Source organism: Ranitomeya variabilis, chromosome 2 (assembly GCF_051348905.1).
Source record: "Ranitomeya variabilis isolate aRanVar5 chromosome 2, aRanVar5.hap1, whole genome shotgun sequence".
Taxonomy (NCBI): Eukaryota; Metazoa; Chordata; class Amphibia; order Anura; family Dendrobatidae; genus Ranitomeya; species Ranitomeya variabilis.
In genome coordinates, this window is record NC_135233.1 from 255758062 (window position 1) to 255783245 (window position 25184).

At 45.5% G+C, this 25184-nt stretch overlaps 1 protein-coding gene across 2 annotated transcripts in view; it reads right to left on the minus strand.

Annotated features, from left to right (window-relative positions):
* Window positions 1–25184, minus strand: part of AIF1L (allograft inflammatory factor 1 like) — a 43451-nt gene that overhangs the window by 12987 nt on the left and 5280 nt on the right. The window contains exons 1-4 of one of the 2 annotated variants that reach the window (XM_077284702.1): window positions 16589–16611; window positions 11172–11238; window positions 996–1037; window positions 622–784 (exon numbers count right to left, since the gene is read on the minus strand). In XM_077284702.1, the coding sequence (XP_077140817.1) occupies window positions 622–784; window positions 996–1037; window positions 11172–11238; window positions 16589–16591 (275 nt within the window). In that variant the 5' untranslated portion in view covers window positions 16592–16611. Of the gene's footprint in view, window positions 1–621; window positions 785–995; window positions 1038–11171; window positions 11239–16588; window positions 16612–25184 lie in introns of those variants that run through there. The other variant, XM_077284700.1, reaches the window with a different exon arrangement.

Consider the following 25184-nt stretch of genomic DNA (forward strand, 5'->3'; position numbering starts at 1 on the left):
GGGTAGTATTATAGTAGTTATGTTCTTGTAGTACATAGGGGCAGTATTATAGTAGTTATATTCTTGTACATAGGAGCAGTATTATAGTAGTTATATTCTTGTACATAGGAGGCAGTATTATAGTAGTTATATTCTTGTATATAGGGGCAGTATTATAGTAGTTATGTTCTTGTAGTACATAGGGACAGTGTTATAGTAGTTATATTCTTGTACATAGGTGCAGTATTATAGTAGTTATATTCTTGTACACAGAGGGCAGTATTATAGTAGTTATATTCTTGTACATAGGGGCAGTGTTATAGTAGTTATATTCTTGTACATAGGGGCAGTATTATAGTAGTTATATTCTTGTACATAGGGGGCAGTATTATAGTAGTTATATTCTTGTACATAGGGGCAGTATTATAGTAGTTATATTCTTGTACATAGGAGCAGTATTATAGTAGTTATATTCTTGTACATAAGGGGCAGTATTATAGTAGTTATATTCTTGTACATAGGGGCAGTATTATAGTAGTTATATTCTTGTACATAGGAGCAGTATTATAGTAGTTATCATTACACACTGATGTTAGATTTTACTGGTGTCAGAGTTGTTCCTCCACAATGAGGGTCACTTACATTTTCAGGATCGCAGATCTCTTCCCCAGCAGCATCTTGATGAAGTCTCGGTAGCTGATGGCTTCGCTGGTGCCTCCGGTCACTTCTGATATCATCTTTTTTATCTCTAGATGTGTTTTGGGCACTCCGAGTTTCTCCATCATCATCTTGAGTCCCATCATGTCTAGAAGATATGTCAGTAGATTAGTCGGGGGCAGCACTGTCCAGTTGTCCATCAGATACAGGTGAGGGAGGGGGGTGCACACTTTCAGTTTTGATATTTGGGATGTATTACTGTATCTAGTGCTGGGTCATATTTGGGAGTGTGAGAATACAGGGGTGTGGGCGCTGTAATTACTATTTGTGTGGAGTTGTCTGGTTATGATATCACTTACCTATATCTCCCTGATCATTTAGATCAAATTCCATGAATTTTTCTAGAAGAAATAAACAGATGATGATAATGATGAATAATAGAGTGACTGAGCAGGTAAACATTGTTACATTGTGTCCTGTAAAGTGACACTTCACGTGCTCGGCTCCGCCCATGTTGCGCTTATTACCCGGTTGCTACAATGTAGCAATTCTCCCCACAACAATGCAAATAATGCGGATAATAAGTCAGCTTATTAATGGGCAATAATTGCAGGAAATGCTTCTTATGGCAGCAGCATTGTGAGTTGGTCTAAAATCCACCTTGTGTTTTATGATAGATTGCTACTTTGTTACTGGCGCCTGCTTTACACTGCACCACTGCTCCAATCGAGCACAACTATGACTGGTGACTCCAGTTTAGCGGCATAGCGTTTAATGGTTGTGTAGTTGTGGTCCTGGCACAGCTATTATTCCAACCATGCTTAACACTGCAGCTCTACTCTCTGATACCATAGCAATTATCAATGACTTAGACAATATTGTCTATTTCAGTGTGAGGTTGTTTGAATTCTACCTACTGTCTCATCAGAAGCTCAGGTAAGCCCCTCTTCCTGCTTTACACTGCAGCGCTGCTTCCTCAGAGGTTGCCGTATAAAGAGCTCCGCAGCACCCAGAAGAGCTTCAGTAAGGACAGTGCGAAGTCCCTGAGGTTTAGGCAGATTGACCCAGGACACTGGACGGTGCCCTCCGGTAGGGCACTCATGGGTGATGTGGACATATACAAGCTGGCGGCCAGAACCATGTTAATATTCACACAATGGCTGGCATCGCCATCCTCCTCCGTAGGCACAGGCAGTTTCCAGTCCTTGTGAATAATTTGGCAATTGTTCTCAGTGAGGTCATGGGATGAATGAGGGGGGTGCGCTAATATATTCCTACAGAAACTAGGAAAAACATTGTAAAAGGGACAGAGGATTTATCTGGACTGTTTAAAGGGGCATGTACATAAAATCCACACTGACCATAGTCTTCTAGCTTTTGATCCGGGCAGAGGAGAGAATGTTTTGGGTAAAGGGACAGGACTTGGGCTGCTGTGTCTCTGGCTGAGGGGCGGCTTGCTGCAGCAGAGACCTTCTCCAACTATTCTGCCTGCAACAGAAATCTATAACCCCACCCCCTCCTAACATAACCCCGCCCCTGCTTAAGAAGTATTTTTTCTTATTAAGCATTACCCTCTCAGTGAGCTTAGTGTCGGCCATGCATACTCTAGTGCCATCTTAGGGGGCGCAGGCTGAGAGCTGTGTGCCCCCACTGTTCATTTATACTCCTTATTTCACATGCCTTCCAATCTGCTGCCTCTTCTCTGTGGCTTTGGTGGCTCGTCGTTCTCCACCATTGTTCTGGTATTTAGGGAGTGATTATCAATAGAAATATCCTCAAATATGAAAATACAGGTTATAGTGTGCTGCTGCGGACAACGAGCCCTCAACTAACCACGAGAGCAGGCGAAAAAGTAATCCTGCCCAGTACGGGGACGGAAATGCCATATTCAGGCTGCCCACACCAGAGGCTTAGATACACAGCTCAGCTGAGAGTATCATACACTGAAGGCTTAGATACATAGCTCAGCTGACAGTATCATACACTGAAGGCTTAGATACACAGCTCAGCTGACTGTATCATACACTGAAGGCTTAGATACATAGCTCAGCTGACAGTATCATACACTGAAGGCTTAGATACACAGCTCAGCTGAGAGTATCATACACTGCAGGCTTAGATACACAGCTCAGCAGACAGAATTGCACACAGTAAGCTTATGTGCAGATGGTATATGTGATAGGACTGGATACTCTGTATCACACTTGATGGTTTAGATACAGCCTTTATTGATACTGTTTGTCAGATTTGTATACACTATCTCACATCACTGGACTACTCCCCTCAGCATTTCCTCCATTTAGTAACAATCCCGGCACGCGGCCTTGGCTCTGCTATGTGATGGAGCACAGTGACACCCTTCTCCGGGGTAGTAATAGGCGCTGGGAGGGACGCACCCGATATTGGGCAACGCTGGATATTATGTGACTTTATAAAGGGAAATATCGGAGCAGAAATCTGGGAATGTGTCCCAAGAAAGTAGAAGAGGCCGTGCCGGGGACGGATCACACGTCCTTCATCTGCTTTATTATCTGCAGTCAGGAGTCTGCAAGTTCTGCAGCTTTATAATGTGCACTGCGCCCTATTCATAAAGTTCTTTTCTCCAGAATTCTGCCACAAAAAGCCTTGAAATATTGTAACATTTTTACTTAACTTGTTGCAAACTGTTGCGACTTTTGGTGTTTTATGCTACTGTTAGCATGCACCACCAAGGTTTTAACAAACTAGGCAAATTCTAATGAATTTGGTGTGTGAAATGCCAGTCTTGATGAATCAGCACCTTGGTGTTTCCTCCCAGTTTTCCAGTTCTCTGCTGGCTGTCGGGGATGGCGACGTCCTTGTACGTGAGCCATTCAGACATGACACTATCATTCATTGCATTTGTATCCAGTGAGCACGGTGTGTGATACAGACTGATACATTGTAACAAACAGGACAGGCGGAATAGCCGCACGGCTCCACTCTCTCTCTAGTATCAGCATGTTTCTGCGGTGGAGTCTGATGAACGGTGACATCTGCCACTCGTACAAGCCGTGTGCCTGGGATACAGTGTCAGCAGTGAGCCGGAGTAGTGAGGGAGCGTCTGCACGAGGCAGCACCGCCACAGACACGCGGCGGGACATGTGAAGTGATGGCGCATCAGTCATTGTATTACACGAGGGGCTGCAGAGCTGTGGTATCATGTACTCTATCCCATATCTTTCTATCCCCCCACTCCTCACAAGATCCAAGAGCTCTTCTGTCCATGGAGGACAGATGGACTACAGCAGGGGTGTCAAACTGCATTCCTTGAGGGCCTCAAACCATGAGTGTTTTCAAGATTTCCTTCTCATTGCACAAGGTGCTGGAATCATTCTGTGCAGGTGATTAAATGATCACCTGTGAAATACAAGGGAATCCTGAAAACATGACCTGTTTGCAGCCCTTGAGGAATGCAGTTTGACACCCCTGGACTACAGCCATAGACATAATATGGAGCGTCCCCTCTGCAGGTATAACGGCTCCCGCTCTTCAGGGAAAGATTCCTACCATATTTTGGGGATCTCTCTGTGGGGAATTTTGTCCCTTCATCCAGAAGAGCATTTGTGAGGTGAGACCGTGATGTTGGGGAGGCCGGGCTCACAATCTCTGTTCTCGGGTGGGCTGGTTCTGTGCGGCCGCTCATGTTCCCCCATGTCTGTGGAGCTTGTGCTCTGGGCACAGTCATGGAGGACAGGGCCTTCCCCAAACTGTTCCCACAAAGCCGAAGCTACAATTGCCCACAATGTCTTGTGTGCTGAAGAGTAAAAGGAACCTGTCATGTGAAATAATGCTGTTAATCTGCAGATATGGGGTTAATCTGCAGGTTTATAGTGTTCTGACCCTGTGTGGTGCCGGCACTGAGAGCCCCGCTGCCGGGACAAAATGAACTTTATTCCTCCTCGCAGGGATTGGCTTCCAGTCATTGGGGTGGTGCTGGCATAGTTTCACTCACTGCCCTGTGTACAGACTGTAACCACGCTCCTGGCATTGACTGACAGCAGACTCCACAGTAGAGCCGGCTGTCAGTCAGTACTGGGGCTCAGTTACACGCGCCACTCTCTATACACAGTGCCGTGACTAAAACCGTGCCAGCACCACCTCTATGACTGGAAGCCAATCCCTGCGAGGAGGAGTACAGTTAATTTCCTCACAGCAGCGGGGCTTTCAGTCAAAACCTGCAGGTTAACCCCATGTCTGCAGGTTAATAGCGTTATTTTACATGACAGGTTCTAGTAATGAGTGAGCTTGTTCAGATAACGTGTTACCCGAGCATGCTCATGTGCTAATAGAGTATTTTCAGCGTGCTCGAATACTATGTCCCGAGACATGCAGCCACTGTGACTCAAACATGGTATTAGAGCACACTGAAGATACTCTATTAGCACACAAGCATACTCGGATAACACCTTATCTGCACACGCTCACTGATGACTAACAGGTTCGCTTTAAGATTTCCCTTCACCAGAACTAAGGGACTAAGGCCAATCTCAGATAACAAGGCCATACCATTATCCTCCTCCACAACGCAGTCAGGGGGTAATATTCTCCTGACATTCACTAAACCCAGACTCCCCCATCAAACGCTGGTAGAGAACTGCGATCCGTCACTGCACAGAACACGTCTCTTCTGGAGTTCAGTGGTGGCGGCTTTACACCACTACATCCAACGCTCGGCATTGTGCTTGGTGATATTCGGCTCCATGCAGCTGCTCAGCCATGAAGCTCCAGGTGGGGGCGCAGTGTTTTTGCTTATGTTCAGGGGTGGACATATTGCTGGTGCAGCCGGTACAGCTAGACCAGGGCCCAGAGATGTAGGGGGTCCGCTGGCACCAATGACTATTTCCACTGGATGTGCGTCCACTGATGCACATTCAGCTGAAATGAAATGTATTGCAGCGCAGGGGACACGACAGCTCCCTGTTCTGCAATACACGCCGCCGGCCTTTTAGAGGCTGCCAGCTGAGGCCGGCATGAACGTGACTGGGGCGCATGGCAGTGACTCATGCACCATGGCGCTCAAGCCGCCGTCAGCTACTGGAACATGCACCTGGTAAAGAGGGCGGAGAGGAAGCCAGAAGAAGGTGAGTAGAATCATGTTTTTGTTTTTTCGTGTGTGTGTTGCAGAACAGGATACACTATCCCAGGAAAGGGCACATTCCCCCATTAAGGGGCCCAGGATGGGGCACATTCCCCATTAAAGGGACCAGGATGGGGCACATTCCCCCATTAAAGGGACCAGGATGGGGCACATTCCCCCATTAAAGAGACCAGGATGGGGGTTATTATTAAAAGCCTGATTATTATCTGATGGCTTCCTCTCCCACCCCCATTTCGTTATAAGACCCTGATAAAATCTTCTCCCACCACCCACTTCGTTATGACGCTATCGGGGCTATATAATGAATGTGTATGTGAGGGGAGGACACAGGACAGGGATTACAAATATCTGCACAGGTTCAGGATTTGCTGCAAATCGTGATGTGATGGTAAGAAAACGCTGCGTAAAATATGTGGTTTTCATGTGTTTTTGTTGCCTATTTTCCCCACTCATTAGTATGGGTGAAAAATTTTGCAAGAATTGACGTTATGCAGATTTTAATCTGCAAGGAAAGAATGAGCAACGTGTGCATGAATCTCATTCACTTTGCTTATACTGTAAAACGTTGCTTGTTTTCTGCAACCAAAACACAATTTGTGCACATAGCCGTCAATGAATTGGCGGAAAGTCTCAGAGATCCTGATTAATCTCCACCGCCCTAAAAATATAAATGATAGTTATTGGGGGCACAGCTCTGGCTGATCTGTTACATTTTGAATGGTGTGTGGCTAATAGTATATTAGTGGTGGGGTACGTAGTTGTAGTCAGAGGCGCAGTCCAGGAGATTTTTTTATTCGGGAGATAAATGTATAAATAGAATGTATGTGACCTTGTTATTTTTAGGGCTGCAACGATCATCGTGACAAGACGAGTCGTGGCTGGGAGATGTCGATATGAGGGTCTGACCAGATGGGGAAGAAACAACAAAAAACAAGTAGTCAGATGAGACTTCAGGGGTAAGTACCTGGAGGTAAGTATTTATTCTATATACTGTGTGACTTGGAGTAATTCTGTTATTTGTATAATGCCCTCCCTTAGGTCACATTCGTGTGAAATGTCCATCAGCTGCCAAATGTTTTTTATTGGATGGCACACGGCTCAGAGCTTTACAGATCCATTCACATATCTGTGAAAATCACGGATCTGAGAATGAGACCTGTGAGACTCAGATCATGTCTATTTGTGATCCGATTGTGAGGACCTACTCAGTGGGTCTATCTGCAGTGCGAGAAATAAATCAGGCAGCGCACTGCCACTTCACACAGATACAGGATTGTAGCCTTATTTATAGCACCATCCCGTAGTATATAGTGTACGGTCTTGTTATAACTAACTTAATTACAAAGTTGGGTTGGTTCTATATTATATATAACACCGTCCCTTATTACATACCATCCCTTCTGGTTATGTATGGCGCCGTCCCTTATTATATAGTGTCCTCTTATGTGGCGCGCCATACATTATTACGTAGTATCTCTTGTCATGTACAGCACCATCCCTTACATAGCGTACTCTCATTATTGTTAATCACCGAGCCCTCTCTTTATTACATAGTCCTCTCATGTTACATATAAAATGGCTACTGAGGGGTCAGCATCTGACCAGAACACCAGAGAAGCTTTTACCATGTTCCATCAGCAGTCATTGCATTATACATCGGACAAGAGAGGACGATATGGAGTAAAGAACAGGGAGCTATGAGTAACAAAAACAAAAGAATCTGATACGTAAGGGACGGTGCTGTACATAACAAGAGGGGGCACTCTGTAATAAGGGACAGCAATATACATGAGAGGAGATTGTGTAATGTGTAGATATATCTATAGCTTTGTTGCCATAAAATGAGTGGGGCCCAGACACATTACTTGCACAGGGGCCCCAATGTCCATCCCTGGTCTGCACTTTGTGGCTGAGCTGCTGCGGTGGTCCTTTTACAGGACTGCTCTATACCACCGGCCGTTCTGTCACACGTCTTTGGTCAATCGGCCGCACAGTTACTGATCACATCTGCAGGTGATTCTTCTGTAAAGTCCATATAACAGCCCACTCGCCACGCAGAAGTTTGTACTGCGCACATTAATTTCAGTGATGGGTACAAGGCAGCCGGAATATTAGATCATGTTGTGCAATTTTAGGTCCATGATCTTGGTGTGGCCCCGAGGCTCAGCCAGAATCCCTGAGCCAATATCTGAAGATCTGCGGTATTTGTATCTTTCATTTTCAGCCCTTCCTGTTCTGTAATCCAGGGTCTCAGTTTGCAGAAAAGTGATTCCCCTAAACAGGCTGCAGAAGCTGTCCTCCTCCATCATGGGGGGCTGCAGGGGACTTCCTCATTTCTGCAGGTTTGCCCTGACACATTGTAACAAATGATCAGCTCAGTGGAGATATTTCTAGCGCGGATGTGTTTTCTTGATTGTTTAGACTGGAAACAACTGTAACAAACCTTCAGCTGTGTATCTGTACAGGTTTTCTGCCTTTAGGATGTAGCTAAGAATGTTTCCATCCACTGACTGCTAGCAGAGATCTTGGAAAAGTATATGCAGGACTTTCCATTCTACGGTGATTGTGCTAATTTTCTCTCTCTGATTTCATCATCTCTTACCCCGAACGAGCTAACGCTTCAGTGATAGGGGGTTCACATAGTTCCATTCACAAGGTTCTGCGTCATGTGATGGACGCTCCATCCGAGGATCCCTGCCATCTCCAGCAGATGTGTAATAATACTTATTGAGCTGCTGCACCGCATCATCCACGTCCAGCTTTACTCATCTGTTCCCAAGTGGAAGCTGTTCCTGGCCCTGACTGCAACCACCAGGAGTTCAGCTCTGCAGCCTCATAAGAGGGAACAGCTGAGCGCACACAATAGGGACCTTGTGCAACCACATGGAGGAAATCAGTAGAGGCCATGAAAGTCAAGGCTCTAGTGTGGGACTGTGCAAAACTGCCCACCTCCACTCATAATGTTACCAGAACTGCAAGCACACAAAGCTAAGGTGTCCGAGCCGAGGGCATGATGTCCTATACCAGCTGTACATACAGTATATCTTTATATAGAGGAGATGCCCAGGTTATACCAGCTGTACATATAATTATGTACAGGAGATGCCCAGGTTATACCAGCTGTACATATATAATTATATACAGGAGATGCCCAGGTTATGCCAGCTGTACATATATAACTATATACAGGAGATGCCCAGGTTATGCCAGCTGTACATATATAATTATATACAGGAGATGCCCAGGTTATACCAGCTGTACATATATAATTATATACAGGAGATGCCCAGGTTATGCCAGCTGTACATACAGTATATAATTATATACAGGAGATGCCCAGGTTATACCAGCTGTACATACAGTATATAATTATATACAGGAGATGCCCAGGTTATGCCAGCTGTACATATATAATTATATACAGAAGATGCCCAGGTTATATAAGCTGTACATATATAATTATATAAAGGAGATGTCCAGGTTATACCAGCTGTACATATATAACTATATACAGGAGATGCCCAGGTTAAACCAGCTGTACATAAATAACTATATACAAGAGATGCCCAGGTTATGCCAGCTGTACATATATAATTATATAGAGGAGATGCCCATGTTATGCTAGCTGTACATATATAATTATATTCAGGAGATGCCCAGGTTATACCAGCTGTACATATATAACTATATACAGGAGATGCCCAGGTTAAACCAGCTGTACATAAATAACTATATACAAGAGATGCCCAGGTTATGCCAGCTGTACATATATAATATATATACAAAAGTTGCCCAGGTTATACCGGCTGTGTGTTTGTAGGGATTCATGCTTAGCAGTAGGCATTCAGCACGGTTCTTGGTGCAAACCTCCGACGTGATCTTTGGCTCCTTCTTTTGCATATCCCAGTGACCTCAGGCTCCCTTGATGGCTTAGGGAGTTCTCCACAGCCAAGAATCTTTCCTAGAGGCTCATAAGGTCATCTGCATTCTGGGGATCTCCTTGGGCAACCCAGCTTTGCATGGATTTTGGTAGTTAGTGGGTAAAATCGGTCTACTATCACTCTTTCCACCATCTGTGCCAAAGAACAGATGTCAGGCTACAGCCATTTTAGCACCAGGTGTAACAAGTCAAACATTAGAAACCGGGGAAGCTTGCCTCTTTGGTAGTATCAAAGGTGCACCCATTGCGCCCTGACTCCCAGGGTTATGTCCAAACATGCCATAATCTCCACCATCAGCTTGCCATGCTCCTTGGCATCCTAAAGTGCAATGTCGTAGTATGCGTTCTGTGGTTCCCCACCTGTGCCCATTGCTATAGGGGCAGTTTCTACCTGTTTGCCAGCCTCACAAAGACAGTCGGCAAAATTTTGACATCATCCTCCAGAGTCATTTTCTGCAAGCCCTCTCTACTGCTTGCCTCACAAGAATACTGTCACTTTGGCTGGAGGAAAGCACAATCTACCTGGTCCAGATAGCTTCTGTGAGGAGAGCTTGCTGCTGCTGCTGTAACTGCTGCTGTAACTGCTGCTGCTGTAACTGCTGCTGCTGCAACTGCTGCTGCTGTAACTGCTGATGCTGCTGTAGCTGATACTGTAACTGCTGCTGATGCTGTAACTGCTGATGATGCTGTAACTGCTGTTGATGCTGTAACTGCTGCTGTAACTGCTGCTGCTGCTGTAACTGCTGCTGCTGCTGTAAGGCTACTTTCACACTAGCGTCGTGCACTGCAAAAGTGCTTACAGGATGTGCGACGGTTACGTCGTGTTGCGTCGGACCGTCGCCACCAAAAAACGTTGCATGTAACGTTTTTTGCTGCGTCGTGTCCAGCATTTCCGACCGCGCATGAACGGCCGGAACTCCGCCCCGCCTCCCCGCACCTCACAATGGGGCAGCGGATGCGTTGAAAAACAGCGTTGTGCGGCGCTTCCACAGTATGCGTTGGTGCGCCGCAACGTCGCATTGCGACGTGCAGTGCACGACGCTAGTGTGAAAGTAGCCTAACTGCTGCTGTAACTGCTGCTGCTGTAACTGCTGCAACTGCTGTTGCTGTAACTGCTGCTGCGCTTGAAGCAATCTTTTGTCAGAGTAGGCACAGTACATTAACACATTTGTACTCACACCACAGCATGGGCATTAGTGGGCACAGTGAGTAAATCAACACTGGCTTCTCTCCAACTCCACTACCAGAGAAGTGTTCACCTCCCAGACAGCTGACATTTGCTGGTCACTCACCAGCTCTAACACACAGACTGCTCTGCTTCCCAGCTGACCCAACACCCAATGAACACGGGACTGGCTGTACATAGGTAAATACAAGAGATGCTCAGGTCATACCGGCTGTACATATATCATTGTACACAGAGGATGTCTATATTATATTCGCATTTATTGCTCTCACTTTGGTAAATGCACTTACTTTTAGCCAAAGACAGTTTTTCCTCAATATCGTCTTCTTCCATGTACTTTTCATCTGCAAGGAATTCCTAAAAGACGTAAAAGAAAAATTACATTTCCAGTAAGAATGTGGAGCAGCTTGGGTTTTCCATAAGATGTGTTACAGTATTGGCTTTGTTATGGATTGTGCACCTGTATAAAATATTCTTTCTCACTTGCAGTGCCATTTTTCACCACTTGGTCAGTGATTACTATTTTTTATCACTGAAACCCATGCAACAGCGCCTTCTTCTATGCACTATTAATTTTCAAAATACTGTAAAAGCAAAAAAACAAAATGGAAGGAAGAGTCACCCAGAAAAATAACATACGTTGCTATAATCATCAAGAGTAAGTCTGTGATGAGTCCTTCATTACAAAGCAGAGCCCGTTTTCCCTTTTAATAGCAGCACACAAACCTGCTGCTTTATGCTGGCGGTTGTAGTGATTCATTAAGCTCTTGTGCACAGAGATAACGATATTTGCTCTGCTGCCTTCTCTTTGATGCAAAATCCTTTTATAACTTCCCTTTAATCAGCAGGAAAAGAAAACAAAATCACAAAAAACTAAAAACCCCTGAAATCCACGTGATGGGGAAGTGAGAGATTACCGATGGATATAGATGACGTCCAGAAAGGGAAATGTCCTCCAAACAACATCCCAGAGGGTATAAATCCTGGGGTTTGTTTTACCGTTGAGCTGTACTTAACACAACTTGGTCATTTATTTGCTATATCTGATCCTGGGAAAGCTGGGTGACGTATCGGCCATTATATTGCCAGACAACCAGATTTCTGAACAGCTAAAGAATTATTTTTCCACGTGTATGACTGATATCAGCGACGCGTGAAGGGGTTAAATGCGAATGCAGAAGATCCCGTCTCCTGGGCTGTACTCAGGCACGGCGCTCTTGGGGTCGCATCCTTGTGTCCCCCAGCTATTCACACTCCCTATTCTCACATGGCAGCACTTGCTGGCGGGGGTCTGTGGCCAGACTGTGGGAACGCTCGGATGTCCTCAGAACCTCCGTGCCAAAACTTCCCAATATAAACCCCTCCCCCTACCTCAGTCCAAGGGAAGGGATCAAGGCTCCAATCATTCATCACAACTGGTGAAGATCGGTGGGGTGGGAGAGTCACTCTGCTCATCCTGGGCCTCCTGGTTCATAAATAGAATTACAGAACCGTAGTGAAGACTGCCAGGCAGAACAATAGGACCAGGTAAGGATGAATCGCCGATTTACATGTCACATAGGATTTGTGGTCACCATCTGAGGCTGACATAATGGCGAATATGTCATTACCCTCTCACCATTTTCACATACAGTTGTGCTCAAAAGTTTACACATCCTGGCAGAATTTTTGCTTTCTTGGCCTTTTTTCAGAGAAAATGAATGATAACACTAAAACTATTTCTCCACTCATGGTTAGAGGTTGGGTGAAGCCATTTATTGTTAAACTACTGTGTTTTCTCTTTTTAAATCATAATGACAACCCAAAACATCCAAATGACCTTGATCAAAAGTTCACATACCCTGGTGATTTGGGCCTGATAACATGCACAGAAGTTGACACAAATGGGTTTGAATGGCTGCTAAAGGTAATATCCTCACCTGTGACCTGTTTGCTTGTAATCAGTGTGTGCATAAAAGCTGAGTGAGTTTCTGGGATCCAGACAGACTCTTGCATCTTTCACCCAGCCACTGACAGTTCTGGATTGTGAATCATGGGGAAAGCAAAAGAATTGTCAATGGATCTACGGGAAAAGGTAGTTGAACTGTATAAAACCGGAAAGGGATACAAAAAGATATCCAAGGAATTGATAATGTCAGTCAGCAGCGTTCAAACTGTGATTAACAAATGGAAAATCAGGGGGTCTGTAAAAACAAAACCACGGTCAGGTAGATCAACAGAAATGTCGTCCACAACTGCCAGGAAAATTGTTCAAGATGCAAAGAAGAATAACATCAGCTGAAATACAGGACTCTCTGAAAACTAGCGGTGTGGCTGTTTCAAGATGCACAGTCGACAGAAGAAAGCCATTAGTGCGCAAATGCCACAAAGTATCTCTCCTACAATACGCAAAACAGCACAGAGACAAGCCTCAAAACTTCTGTAACAAGGTAATTTGGAGTGATGAGACCAAAATTGAACTTTTTGGCCACAACCATAAACGTTACATTTGGAGAGAAGTCAACAAGGCCTATGATGGAAGGAACACCATTCCTACTGTAAAGCACGGAGGTGGAACGCTGATTTTTAGGGGATGTGTGAGCTCCAAAGGCACAGGAAACTTGGTCAAAGTTGAAGTAAAGATGAATGCAGCATGTTATCAGCAAACACTGGAGCCAAATATGCAGTCATCAGCCTGGAAGCTTCGCATGGAACGTTCTTGGATGTTCCAACATGACAACAATCCAAAACACAAGGCCAAGTCGACCTGTCATTGGCTACAGCAGAACAAAGTGAAGATTCTGGAGTGGCCATCTCAGTCTCCTGACCTCAATATCATTGAGCCCCTCTGGGGAGATCTCAAGCGCGCAGTTCATGCTAGACAGCCCAGGAATTTACAGGAACTGGAGGCTTTTTGCCAAGAAGAGTGGCAGCTTTACCATCTGAGAAAATAAAGAACCTCATCCACAACTACCACAAAAGACTTCAAGCTGTCATTGATGTTAGAGGGGGCAATACACGGTATTAAGAAATGGGGTATGCAAACTTTTAATCAGGGTCATTTGGATGTTTTGGGCTGTCATTATGATTTAAAAAGAGAAAACACAATAGTTTGACAATAAATGGCTTCACCCAACCACTAACCATGAGTGGAGAAAAAGTTTTGGTGTTATCATTCATATTCTCTGAAAAAAGGCCAAGAAAGCAAAAATTCTGCGGTGTGTAAACTTTCGAGCACAACTGTATTTGCACGTTTCCTGAGATTTTTGGTTCCTCATTGTGTAAATATAAAAACCTTTCCATCCCACTCATGGTATAAATAGAAGTGACTTATCAGCGGAGGACTGGCGCAGCCTGAACCCTCTCTGATTACATATGGCGGCTAAGAGGATAACTGCACTTTCTGGTTAGGGCCACCCCTAATAGGCTCAGATGTGACACCCTTCATAGACAAACACCAGAAACATGGCGCAGTTCTACAGGTACGTATTGCTAGATTTTGCTAAAAAATGACTTTGACTCCATTTTATGATCACATGACTACAAGAGTTTCCCATGGTAACCAATCATATTGCAGGTTTCATTGTTTCAGTGTAGGTTAGAAAATGGAAGAAGCGATCTGATTTGTTGCTATAGGCAGCTTTCCTCACTGGTAAAGAAACATACATGGCAACCAATCAGATCACTCATTTCATTATCTGATTTACCATAGAAAAATAAGAGCTAGAATTTGATTGGCTGCTAGGGCCCTGTGCATTCATATGTAAACAGTCCAAATAAGCAGTAGCCCATATCAACCAATCAGATCTCTCCTTATATTTTCCACCTGCATTTGTGCTGGGTTCTGATTGGTTGATATGAATGGTCACCTAAAGCAAACGAGGACTGGTGAGATTTTGCTTACCCACCAAACAAATCACTCCTTACATTTTCTGACCGGCACTGAAATGGTGATCTATCTGATTGGTTGTTGTGTGAAAAAGGGAATGAAACATACATGACAACCAATCGGATCTAAGATTACATTGTTTCAGTGCAAGTCAGAAAATGCATAACGTGATCTGATTCGTTGGTAAGGAAAACCTTACCTCACCAGTCCTTGTTAGGTTGCGGTGACGGTCCATATCAGCCAATCAGAAATGCGCACAATTGCAGGTGAAAAAATATGAGCTATCTGAATGGTTGCTATGGGCTGTTTGCTCTGGTCACATGAGACCAGAGAGCTCTAGCAGCCAATCAGATTCTAGCTCTCATTTTTCCCTGGAAAGTGAGATAATGAAAGAATTGATCTGATTAGTTGGTCTGGTTTTCATGCCGAGGCCCCGCAGTCCCTCGCTCCGCTACCAGGGAAGCTTCCATTTTCCATATAAGGAGCCTGGAGCTCGTCCCCTCCTGGGATTCGGGTCCTTTCTCCACCAGGAATCCCGAATATTCCGGCCTCAGAGACATCCCTTCCTGAGAGAAGTGCTTACAGTACCGCTGTCCATCATCCCTCAGAGTTGTTACCGCGTCCGTAGTAATTAATGCTCCTACCACAGCTATAATAGTGACACCACATTTAGCAAAATGGCGGACACCAAATAAAGGCGACTAGACGTCTGTCCCTCCATGGCCGCTGTATACGGGCGCACAGGACATGGCACCATGCCATAACAATCCATTGGTTGACAACCAATATGGCCCCAGGACAGTTCCCACAGCGGTCACCTGGCCGCTTAGAAATCCTGACTAGCCATAGTCTCTATATCTGCGGTCCGACATCTGTCACTCTTCCCACTTCATATGTGCATCCGATAATACAGAACATCTGATAATCCGGGACAGTTTTTAATTGGTAGCATCTGGAATCTATCACATCTAATTTAGGGGATTGCACTGGATCTCGCAGGGTGATTGTCGGCCTGGACGGGAGGTCCTCTATTAATAATGTCGTGGGGACGGTGTGGTCAGTGCGCTGCATTTTCTAACTTTTAACGATTCCAGCTATAATTAGCTGTGGTAATAATCTATGTGAGTAGAGCGCTGGACGGCAGCTTCTCACCATGAGTCGCTAGTGGCGTAAGGCTTCTAACATTCCTCGTAGCAGAGTTATGGCGGTCTCCTATACTGGGTGGTCTATAAATCTACTGGATTACATCCCCAGCACTGCTTCTCCATTGCCACTCTAGGTGCCAGTCTTTACTGCACTTTTAGAATTTCCTTCATGATCCATGAGCTATAGCTGCAGACTGACATGGAAGGCATGGAGAAGCTTCCTCTTATCAGTTTTGCAGTAAAGCTAGGTGACAACCAGTATGGCTGCCGTACAGGAATGACATTCAGTGAGGTAATCAACTAGATGAGTAATCAAAGCCACACGTACTGGTCTAATTAATCAGAGATTATAGGATGATCTCAGAGATTACATTGGCGAAGTTTGAAATAGTTATTGAGGTCCATGTATCACCATGTTCGTGATCTCTGTCCGCTGTCTCCTTTTACATTACAGAAGCTGAAAACCTGGACAGGCCGAATACTTATCACAGCTGAGGATTTGTTACAGTTGTATCTAATCTGGACAATGGGCAACTGCAGCCTCTCTTATGTTCTGAGTTTGTTATAATATGTCTGTCTGGAGTCCACAAAGAGGATTAAAAACATAACAAGCCCTCCCACCGCTCCATCAACAGAAAAATAACAAAAGTTAACTAATGTAACTTTTTAAAAAACAAAAAGAAAAGGAAATTACCATGTCACGAAGGGGTTAATTCATGCCTTTGGTTACCGCAGCTATTGCCATGTGAACATGCATTGGACTTGATTGGGCGCAGTTTGCGGAGAACAGTCACATGACACCCGGCACAGGTTGGCGCTAATAGCACTGGAATGATACAAAAGATGGAGTTGTCTTTTCAGGTGGGCTCCACCTGCCACCAGCTCCTCCCACCTCTGATACCCCACAACTTTCCTCCTGTGGGGGAACTCCTGATATGGTATCTGATTGTCCCATACACTGTGGCTGTGACCTTGAGCAGAGGCTCCTTATCCTGGTCCTCCAGGAATGTGGTGTTCTTCCTGCTTAAAGGTACCTTCACACGAAGCGACGCTGCAGCGATAGCGACAATGATGCCGATCGCTGCAGCGTCGCTGTTTGGTCGCTGGAGAGCTGTCACACAGACCGCTCTCCAGCGACCAACGATGCCGAGGTCCCCGGGTAACCAGGGTAAACATCGGGTTGCTAAGCGCAGGGCCGCGCTTAGTAACCCGATGTTTACCCTGGTTACCAGCGTAAAAGTAAAAATAAGAAACAGTACATGCTCACCTGCGCGTCCCCCGGCGTCCGCTTCCTGTACTGTGTGAGCGCCGGCCCTAACAGCAGAGCGGTGACGTCACCGCTGTGCTTTTACTTTCACTTTAGGGCCGGCGCTCAGTCAGTGCAGGAAGTGGACGCCGGGGGACGCGCAGGTGAGCATGTACTGTTTGTTATTTTTACTTTTACGCTGGTAACCAGGGTAAACATCAGGTTACTAAGCGCGGCCCTGCGCTTAGTAACCCGATATTTAGCCTGGTTACCAGCGTAAAACATCGCTGGTATCGTTGCTTTTGGTGTCAAACCTGACGATACACGCCGGTCTGACGACCAAATAAAGTTCTGAACTTTATTCGACGACCAGCGATATCACAGCAGGATCCAGATCGCTGCTGCGTGTCAAACACAACGATATCGCTATCCAGGACGCTGCAACGTCACGGATCGTTGTCGTTCTCGTTGTAAAGTCGTTTCGTGTGAAGGTACCTTAACTCCTTCAATGCTGCTCCGCTGGAATGTATGGGTGAATTATCACGTTGGTGGCTGACTATAGATGGCATTCATTCCTGACATGAACAGGTCGGTCCACAGTATAAGGGCTCGCTCACACTGGCATGCAGCATCTGATGATTCTCTCATGCGAGATAATAGGATGTTACATGCAAATGACCCTCGACGTGAGCCGATTTGTCATTTTACTGTGATCTGATTCTCTCACATGCGAGAATTGTACCACAGGTGCGGAGGAGATGGGGAACTTAATTTCTCCTTTTTCTCCATTCTGTAAGTCAGCGTACATCGGACAGCACTTGGATGACATCTGAGTGCAGTCCGATGTTTTGCACGTACCCATAGATTCTAGTTACGCTCTGTCCGATATATGCTGCCAATCGCAGCATGCAGCGATTATTTATTTTTCCTTCTTTCTCATGCCGACTCGACTGGAGGAAAAAAAACAACCCACAAACCACTAGTCTGTACTGATCCATAGAGCTTTAGAACATTAGAGCGAGTGCTATCCAATGAAAAATGGGATCCCACTTGTCAGATCTATACGCTGGCTACTTACCAGTGTGAGCGAGCTGGAAGAGAAAGTTCCGCAACTTTCTAATATACTTTCTTTCAATTTCCCACTATTCTCAAAATATCTGCTAGATGACAGCGATCCAATTGTATCCAATGGTGACCAACATCCTCCTGTATCAGAAAACCAAGGTGCGGGGGTCTGTCTTACCGGGGCCCTAAAGCTTAAGGGGCCCAAAGAGTCCCCTTAGCCCATATGAGACCACTACTAATGTAGACCCATGGGGGTCCCATTAGAGATTTTGTATTGGGGCCCGTTAGCTTCTAGTAACTGCATTGGCTGCAGTTTTTTTTTGTGTGGGTGGAATTTTTAGCGCAGTCCAGAGATAAAACCGGGACAAGTATGAAAAGGACACTAGAGTTAACGCTGCAGGAGAAATGGCGCTGCTACAGACCCTCTCCTATAGGCCAAGGGTTCATCACACATCATACTGTACTCTGCCATACGACATCACACATCAGCTACATGGAGAAAAGTATTTGCCCCCTCACCCTCCTCCAGGAGCTCTTCTGTCCACCATCTGCAGCCATAGACATTAATATGGAGTGTCCCCTCTGCAAGTATAACAGCTCCCGCTCATCTGGGGAGAATTTCTATAAAATTTGAAGGCGTCTGTTTGACTTATTTCCCCCTCATCCAGAAGAGCATTTGTGAGGTGAGACCCTGATGTTGGGGGAGGCCGGGCTCACAGACTCCGTTCTTGGATGGGCTGAGGTCCGGGCTCTGTGCGGCCGCTCATGTTCCCCTGTCCCCCATGCACTGGGCACAGTCCTATGGAGAAGAAAAGTTCTTTCCCAAACTGTCCCACAAAGCTGAATCTACAACTGTCCACAATGTCCTGTGCTGAAGATGAAGATTCCCCTCACTGGAACTAATGAGCTGAGGCCGAGCCCTGATAACAAGGCCATGGCATTATCCTCCTCCAGCAAACTGTACAGCGGGCACAATGCAGTCGGGGGGGGGGGTAATGTTCTCCTGGCATTCACCAAACCCAGACTCCTCAATCAGGCGCAGATAGAGAAGTGTGATTCGAACATATGTGCCGATGGGGCCATATAGTCCATGAGCCAAGAACCAAATTTGACGATATCGGTACCAAGCGGAGTGACTAATTCTCTTTGGTATTTTTAGGTAGATGCATGTCTGTAGTTTATTTTTTGATATGATAGCCCTTACATATACGTAGCTTATTAACCCCTTCAGCCCTAGGCCTATTTGTACCCAAGTGCCTAAGCCAATCTGACCTGTGCCACTTCATGGGCTAATAACTTTGGAACGCTTTCACCTATCCAAGCCATTCTGAGATTGTTTTCTCGTGACATATTGTACTTCACGTCAGTGCTAAATGGGAGTCAATATATTTTACCTTTCTATATAAAAAAATGCTAAATATTCGGAAATTTTGGAAAAATCGGCAATTTTTTAACTTTGAAATTCTCTGCTTTTTACAAAAATACTGATACCCCCCATAATAGTTATTAATTTACACTCCCCACATGTTTACTTCATATTGGCATCATTTTGAAAATGAAACCTTATTGTTTTACGACGTAATAGGGCTTATAGTTTTATGCGCAATTTTTCACATTTACAGCAAAACCCACTTTTCAAAGGACCAAGTCACTTCTGAAGTCACTTTAAGGGGCTTACATAACAGAAACCACCCATAAATTACCCCATTTTGCAAACTACACCCCTCAAGCTGTTCAAAACTCATTTTTAAAAACTGTTAACCCTTTAGGTGTTCCACAGGAATTTTAGCATGAGCCAAGAACCAAATATGACGATATCGGTACCACCCGGAGTGACTAGATGTAGTATTTGTAACAAAATTTAATCCAAGTTATGTAAATACACACTGAACATGTCATGTGCATATATATATATATATATATATATATATATATATGTTACTCCATAATATCTTCAACATCGGACTCTGAATCTGACTGTTGTTCTACTGGCTCGTCTTCAGTACCCTTGTTCTGGCATGTCTGTAATCTGCACATGTCTGTGCACTTCAGGCCATTGCTGAGGCAAGTACACTGAGGAAGTTCACATGACCGCACACACTTGCAGGACAGTAGCTGTATAATAGCTTCTGGTGCTGGTGCCCCTTGCATCCACTTGACAACAAGCTTTCCGTCGTTATCTATCATCCAACCGCAGTCTGTTGGGTTTGCAACCCATGGCTGGCTCTGCAGACTTCTCCTCCAGATCGCAGCCTGGTAGTTTGCACGCAGTGCATGCATGAAAAGGCAGTCCTGGCAAGGAGGGAGTTGACTTGACTCTACCACTCCACGTCTGGCACAGAACAGCTGATAACGGAGCCTGTTTACCTCAGTTGTTTGGGTAGTTGGCAGGTACATGTGGCAGGTGATTTCCTGTAACTTCTCAAAAAGTTCGGTAGACACTTCCCATGAACGACCAACTTCCTGAAAGGCATCCTGGTATGTCTTGTTCATCTTCAACTGCTTGAGTGTCGTCATCTTCCCACGGCCAGCGAATGCACTGACGGTGTCACAGCCTGTAAATGCATGCATACCAATCAATGAATCACATACGCTGCCTCCCAATGTTCGGCTCAGAGTGGTGATATCCAGGAATCTTGTCCGGTTCTGTGTACCGCATTTCTGGAACAGGTGGGATGGGATTTTGTGGCACATGCCCAGACACAGGACCATGACATCAGTATCCTCCGAAGTGATGATGACCGACTTGTAACCAGATTCTGCTGCATGAAGAGCATGGAGAAGGAGGCGTGTGTCTGCTTCTTCTTGATTTGACTTAAGGTCAGCAGCCTCTTCCCACTGTTCTTTGGTGATCTTAAAGCAGAGCTGCTCACATGTGACATACAGCTCCTTCTCCTCAAGCTTCTCCCTGTGGTGTTTCGCCTTCCATTCTTCTACCAGAAACTTTATGAGACTTGCCTTGTTGGAGGAACTACTTAGAAGCTTTTTCCACTGCTGGATGTTGTGCCCATGTTGAATGTTCTTGAAATGGATCCCTGTGCCTTCATATCTGTTGACTCTTTCTGTATCTTTGATGGATGTCTCCTTGTAGACGTCAAAGACAATATCAATGCGCTTGCTCTTAGCACCCTCATGGATAGCGCGACTCATTGCTGTGCCTGCTAGCTGGCCAAATGTTGCATTGTTTCCCTTCAGTTTCTGAACCAGGCTCATCCCATCAATGATGGTTGCAGAGGGCTCGGGGATCACTTCTGCAGGACGAGCATTCCTCTCCAACTCCCTTGCGAGGGCAGCCTTGTTGGTCTTGCGGATAGACCCATCACCATTGGCAAGTGCCCATGGCAATGGACCCAGGGGATGAGTCAAGACATCACTCATTTGTAGCTTTCTGTTCTCAGCTACAAGTATCATCTGGCCAAATAGGTTTCTGTCAGCCTTCAAAATTACCTCCTTGCCAAGACCTTGTCTGCGTGTCTTCATTTGGATGTTAGAGAACGTTTTAAGTTTGTTCTTCGTCATCTTGTCATGAAACAATGTAGTTGGCTTATCGGTACCCAAACGCTCATCCTTGAATGTTTGATATGCATCCTCTCCTATACTGTATGCCCCTTGAAGGTCTTTGGCTACATCTGGTGGTGCTACAGTCGCTGTTGACAAACTGATAAGTTCACCATTATGCTCTTTGTTGAAGGGGTTCACCCAACCTGTCTCCAGCAGTTGAACGAAAGATTGGACATCGGCTTCATCTCTTCTAATCCTAGACACCTGTAGGTCTGAATGGCTGAAGTCAGTATATTGTTGGCCTACCAGGGCCCTCAGCTGCCTCAAGTACATACTGCGGTACTCTGATGTCAGGTAGAACCTGGAAACAGCTCCAACTTTGAGGCTGAAGCCTTTTGTGCCCCCTGGTGTCTGGGTGTCTTTGTTGATTGTCTCTTCAATGGTCTGGTCCACAGGAATTCGTCCAAAAGGATTCTTGCTACCGATCTGGACCGAAAAGCCACCTTGCATGAAGTATTCATGGACCTCTGGGTGTTCTATGGGCAGCCGAGACATTGTGGCATAGTAATAGGTTAGGTATCGGGCATAGTTGACCTTGTCATAGGCAAAACACCATGGTATCATCTGTCGGATTGCTCCTAGGTGAAGCATCCAGTTGCCTTCTCTTGAAGCTCGAACCAGGGCCAGCATGGTCTCGACCATGTCCAAGTATGACATCCAGAATGCTGAGAGTTGTTCATTTCTGAGGGTCTCAAGATAAACTTGAAAGAGCTTCAGGGCTAAGTGTGCAAGATTCATTATCCAAGAGCTTTTCGAAGGATCCCTGCGACACACTGATGCGAAAGTTTGTGATGTTCTTCAGTGTTTCATCCAGATGGTGAAGGTCCCTTGCATGGTTTTCTTCTAGCCATGGAAGGAAGTTTTTCCATGCAAGCCTCATAAGTGCTTCATAGACCAGCTTGTGTAGTCTCACTGCTCTGTTGTACCTCCGGCCGTCCATCACTCCAGACACTGATCCTTCAGCGATTACACCGGATTCAACACACAGATCTCTAAGGCCTGCATCCTGAAATCTGTTCCCTATGATAGAGAGGAGATTACAGATTGTGTGGAAGACACCCATTCTAATTATAATGTTCTTGAACTTCTCCTGTTTCCAGATAACCTCGGCAGCTTTGGCATAGAGTGCTTGATCAAACACACACACAATTCTGTTAAGCTTCAGGGTCTGCATGATGGCATGTGTTTGCTCCAAGACTTCATTCACAGTGGACATGGCTGTTGCAGGAGCATTGATAGTGGGCAGGTAGCTTACAGTGTCCTGGGCCACTACAATGTCGCTGCGGATTTTTATGTTGAACCCAGTCCAACTGCTGGTGGTCTGATCCTCATGGTCTGACATTCTAGCCAGAAGCCAGATATGGTTTTTGGTTTTTGAATCCTGGACCTCCTTGGTAGTGTTAACATTCGAAGTCTCAATCCTGGGTGGCTCTCCCCGCTGCCCAACATTGTATATTGGTAGCATTAATTCTGTCAGAGTTATGCTTCTTTTCTTCGACTTGGTTACATCTGGCAGGACTTTCTTTGTCACAGAGCATGCAACATTGGACTGAACAGCAATGCCATTGACTCTATGAGATGTACCTGCTCCACTTAGTGTCTCCTCAAGTCTGTCAATGTTATCCCAGGCCAGGGTTGTGAACACACCTGGGTAGATACTTGCTGGCATTGGGATGTCATCCTTTGAACATTCCAACTTCTGGATACAAAGGGCTGTATCGATCTCCTCAGCCATTGAATATGACACACAGTGGCCAAGACGATTCAGAGTTCGAATCAGTTCTGTATTGCCGGTCAAAGACTTAACTGCAAAGGATAGCAGTACGTGCTTTGGTGGCTTTGTCTTTCCATTGGTAACAGCAAAAACCAAGTCACTGCCGAAGGATGTGGCAAGACGTTGAGCTCTTTCACAGGTAGTTTGGCACTCACAATCTCCTGTAAGCAGGGTTTGCAGGAATTGAGTGACTAATGCAGGAACGACATTCTGATCTGTATTGGGAGGCCATGGCTGACTCACATCTTGCTTCTTGATCTCATTCCTTAGCTGCATTGCTGCTTTGGTTACGATATCTCCAGAGTTAGCAGCTCTTGCTTCTTGCAGATCTTTTGTCATGCTGTGTACTTGCCGGACAAGGTCGTCCATTGATAGGCTACATGGATAGACTAGAAGCTTACCTTTCTCATCTGAGAGAAAGCGGAGTGATTCCCCAATCTCTGTTTCAAGTTTTCGTCGAACATGTTTCTTTGTCGATGGTTTCAGTTGGATGATACCACGGGATATCATTAATCTCTCAAGCCTAGATGTGAGGTTTATCATAGGCAGTACTTCTGGGTTTGGGAACAATTTAGTCCTTATATACAAGAAGAGTTCTTCAAGGGCCTCTTTCTCTGCCTCTTCGTAGCGTACTTCCTCGCTTTCGACCTGATTTTCAGCTGCACTAGACCTACAGGCCACTTGGGAATCATCTTTTGTGAATAGTTTGTAGCACGACTTGTGGTAGTGCCCCTCTGCAGCAACAAGGTCTCTGCTAAGTAAACCAAGTATTCTCTGTGTGCCTTTCCTTATCGCTGCTCTGCGGATCGTCTCATCTGCTCGTAGCTCAACACACTGGACAATTGGCTCCCTTGTTTGTTTTCCTTTTAGGTACTTGCTTGACTTCTCACAGAAGATACATACTTTGGCATACACCCTGCTATCACTGGGGGCACCCCTCGGTAGCTTCCTCATGGAGATTTTGCTTGCTGTTTCGACATTGACACCCTTGCCAAGGATAGAATCCAGTGACTTCTTCATTGTAAAGATACTACGACATTTACGGTGATATTGTATGTGTGGTATTTCTCCTTCTTCAAGGCCCTTAGCTGCTACCAGGACTGATTCATGCTGCCTGATCTCTGCAGCCCTAAGCAATGTTTTCCAGGAGTCCAAATCCTTAAGGGACGCCAGATCATCGCTGTCATCATTAGAGCAGTGTATGATACAGTCGATCCGTGATTTCTTCCTTGCTGGTACTTCCATCATGCCGTTAGATAGTCAGTAAACACCTGCAAACACAAAGAAAAACATTAAAATTTTATTTACCGTATTTCCTGGCGTATAAGACGACTTTTTAGCCATGAAAAACATGGCTCCAAGAGGGCGGTTGTCTTATACGCCGAATACAGCCGCCGGGGGGAAAGGCCGCCGCGCAGGGAAGGAGGAGGCAGGGGCCCACCTTCATGAGGCGCTCGTTCTTAGAGCTGGGAGCGCTGGTGCTAGGTGACTGTTCCCCCTCTCTCCACAAGTTCCTTACCAGCAGCAGCACACAGTACAGGACTACAGGACCTGTGGTGATGTCACGGCCATGTGATCAGTCACAAGCCTGGGAGGTGTCAGCCTCTACAGAGGGAGATAGGAGCTCTGCAGAGAAGACCGGAG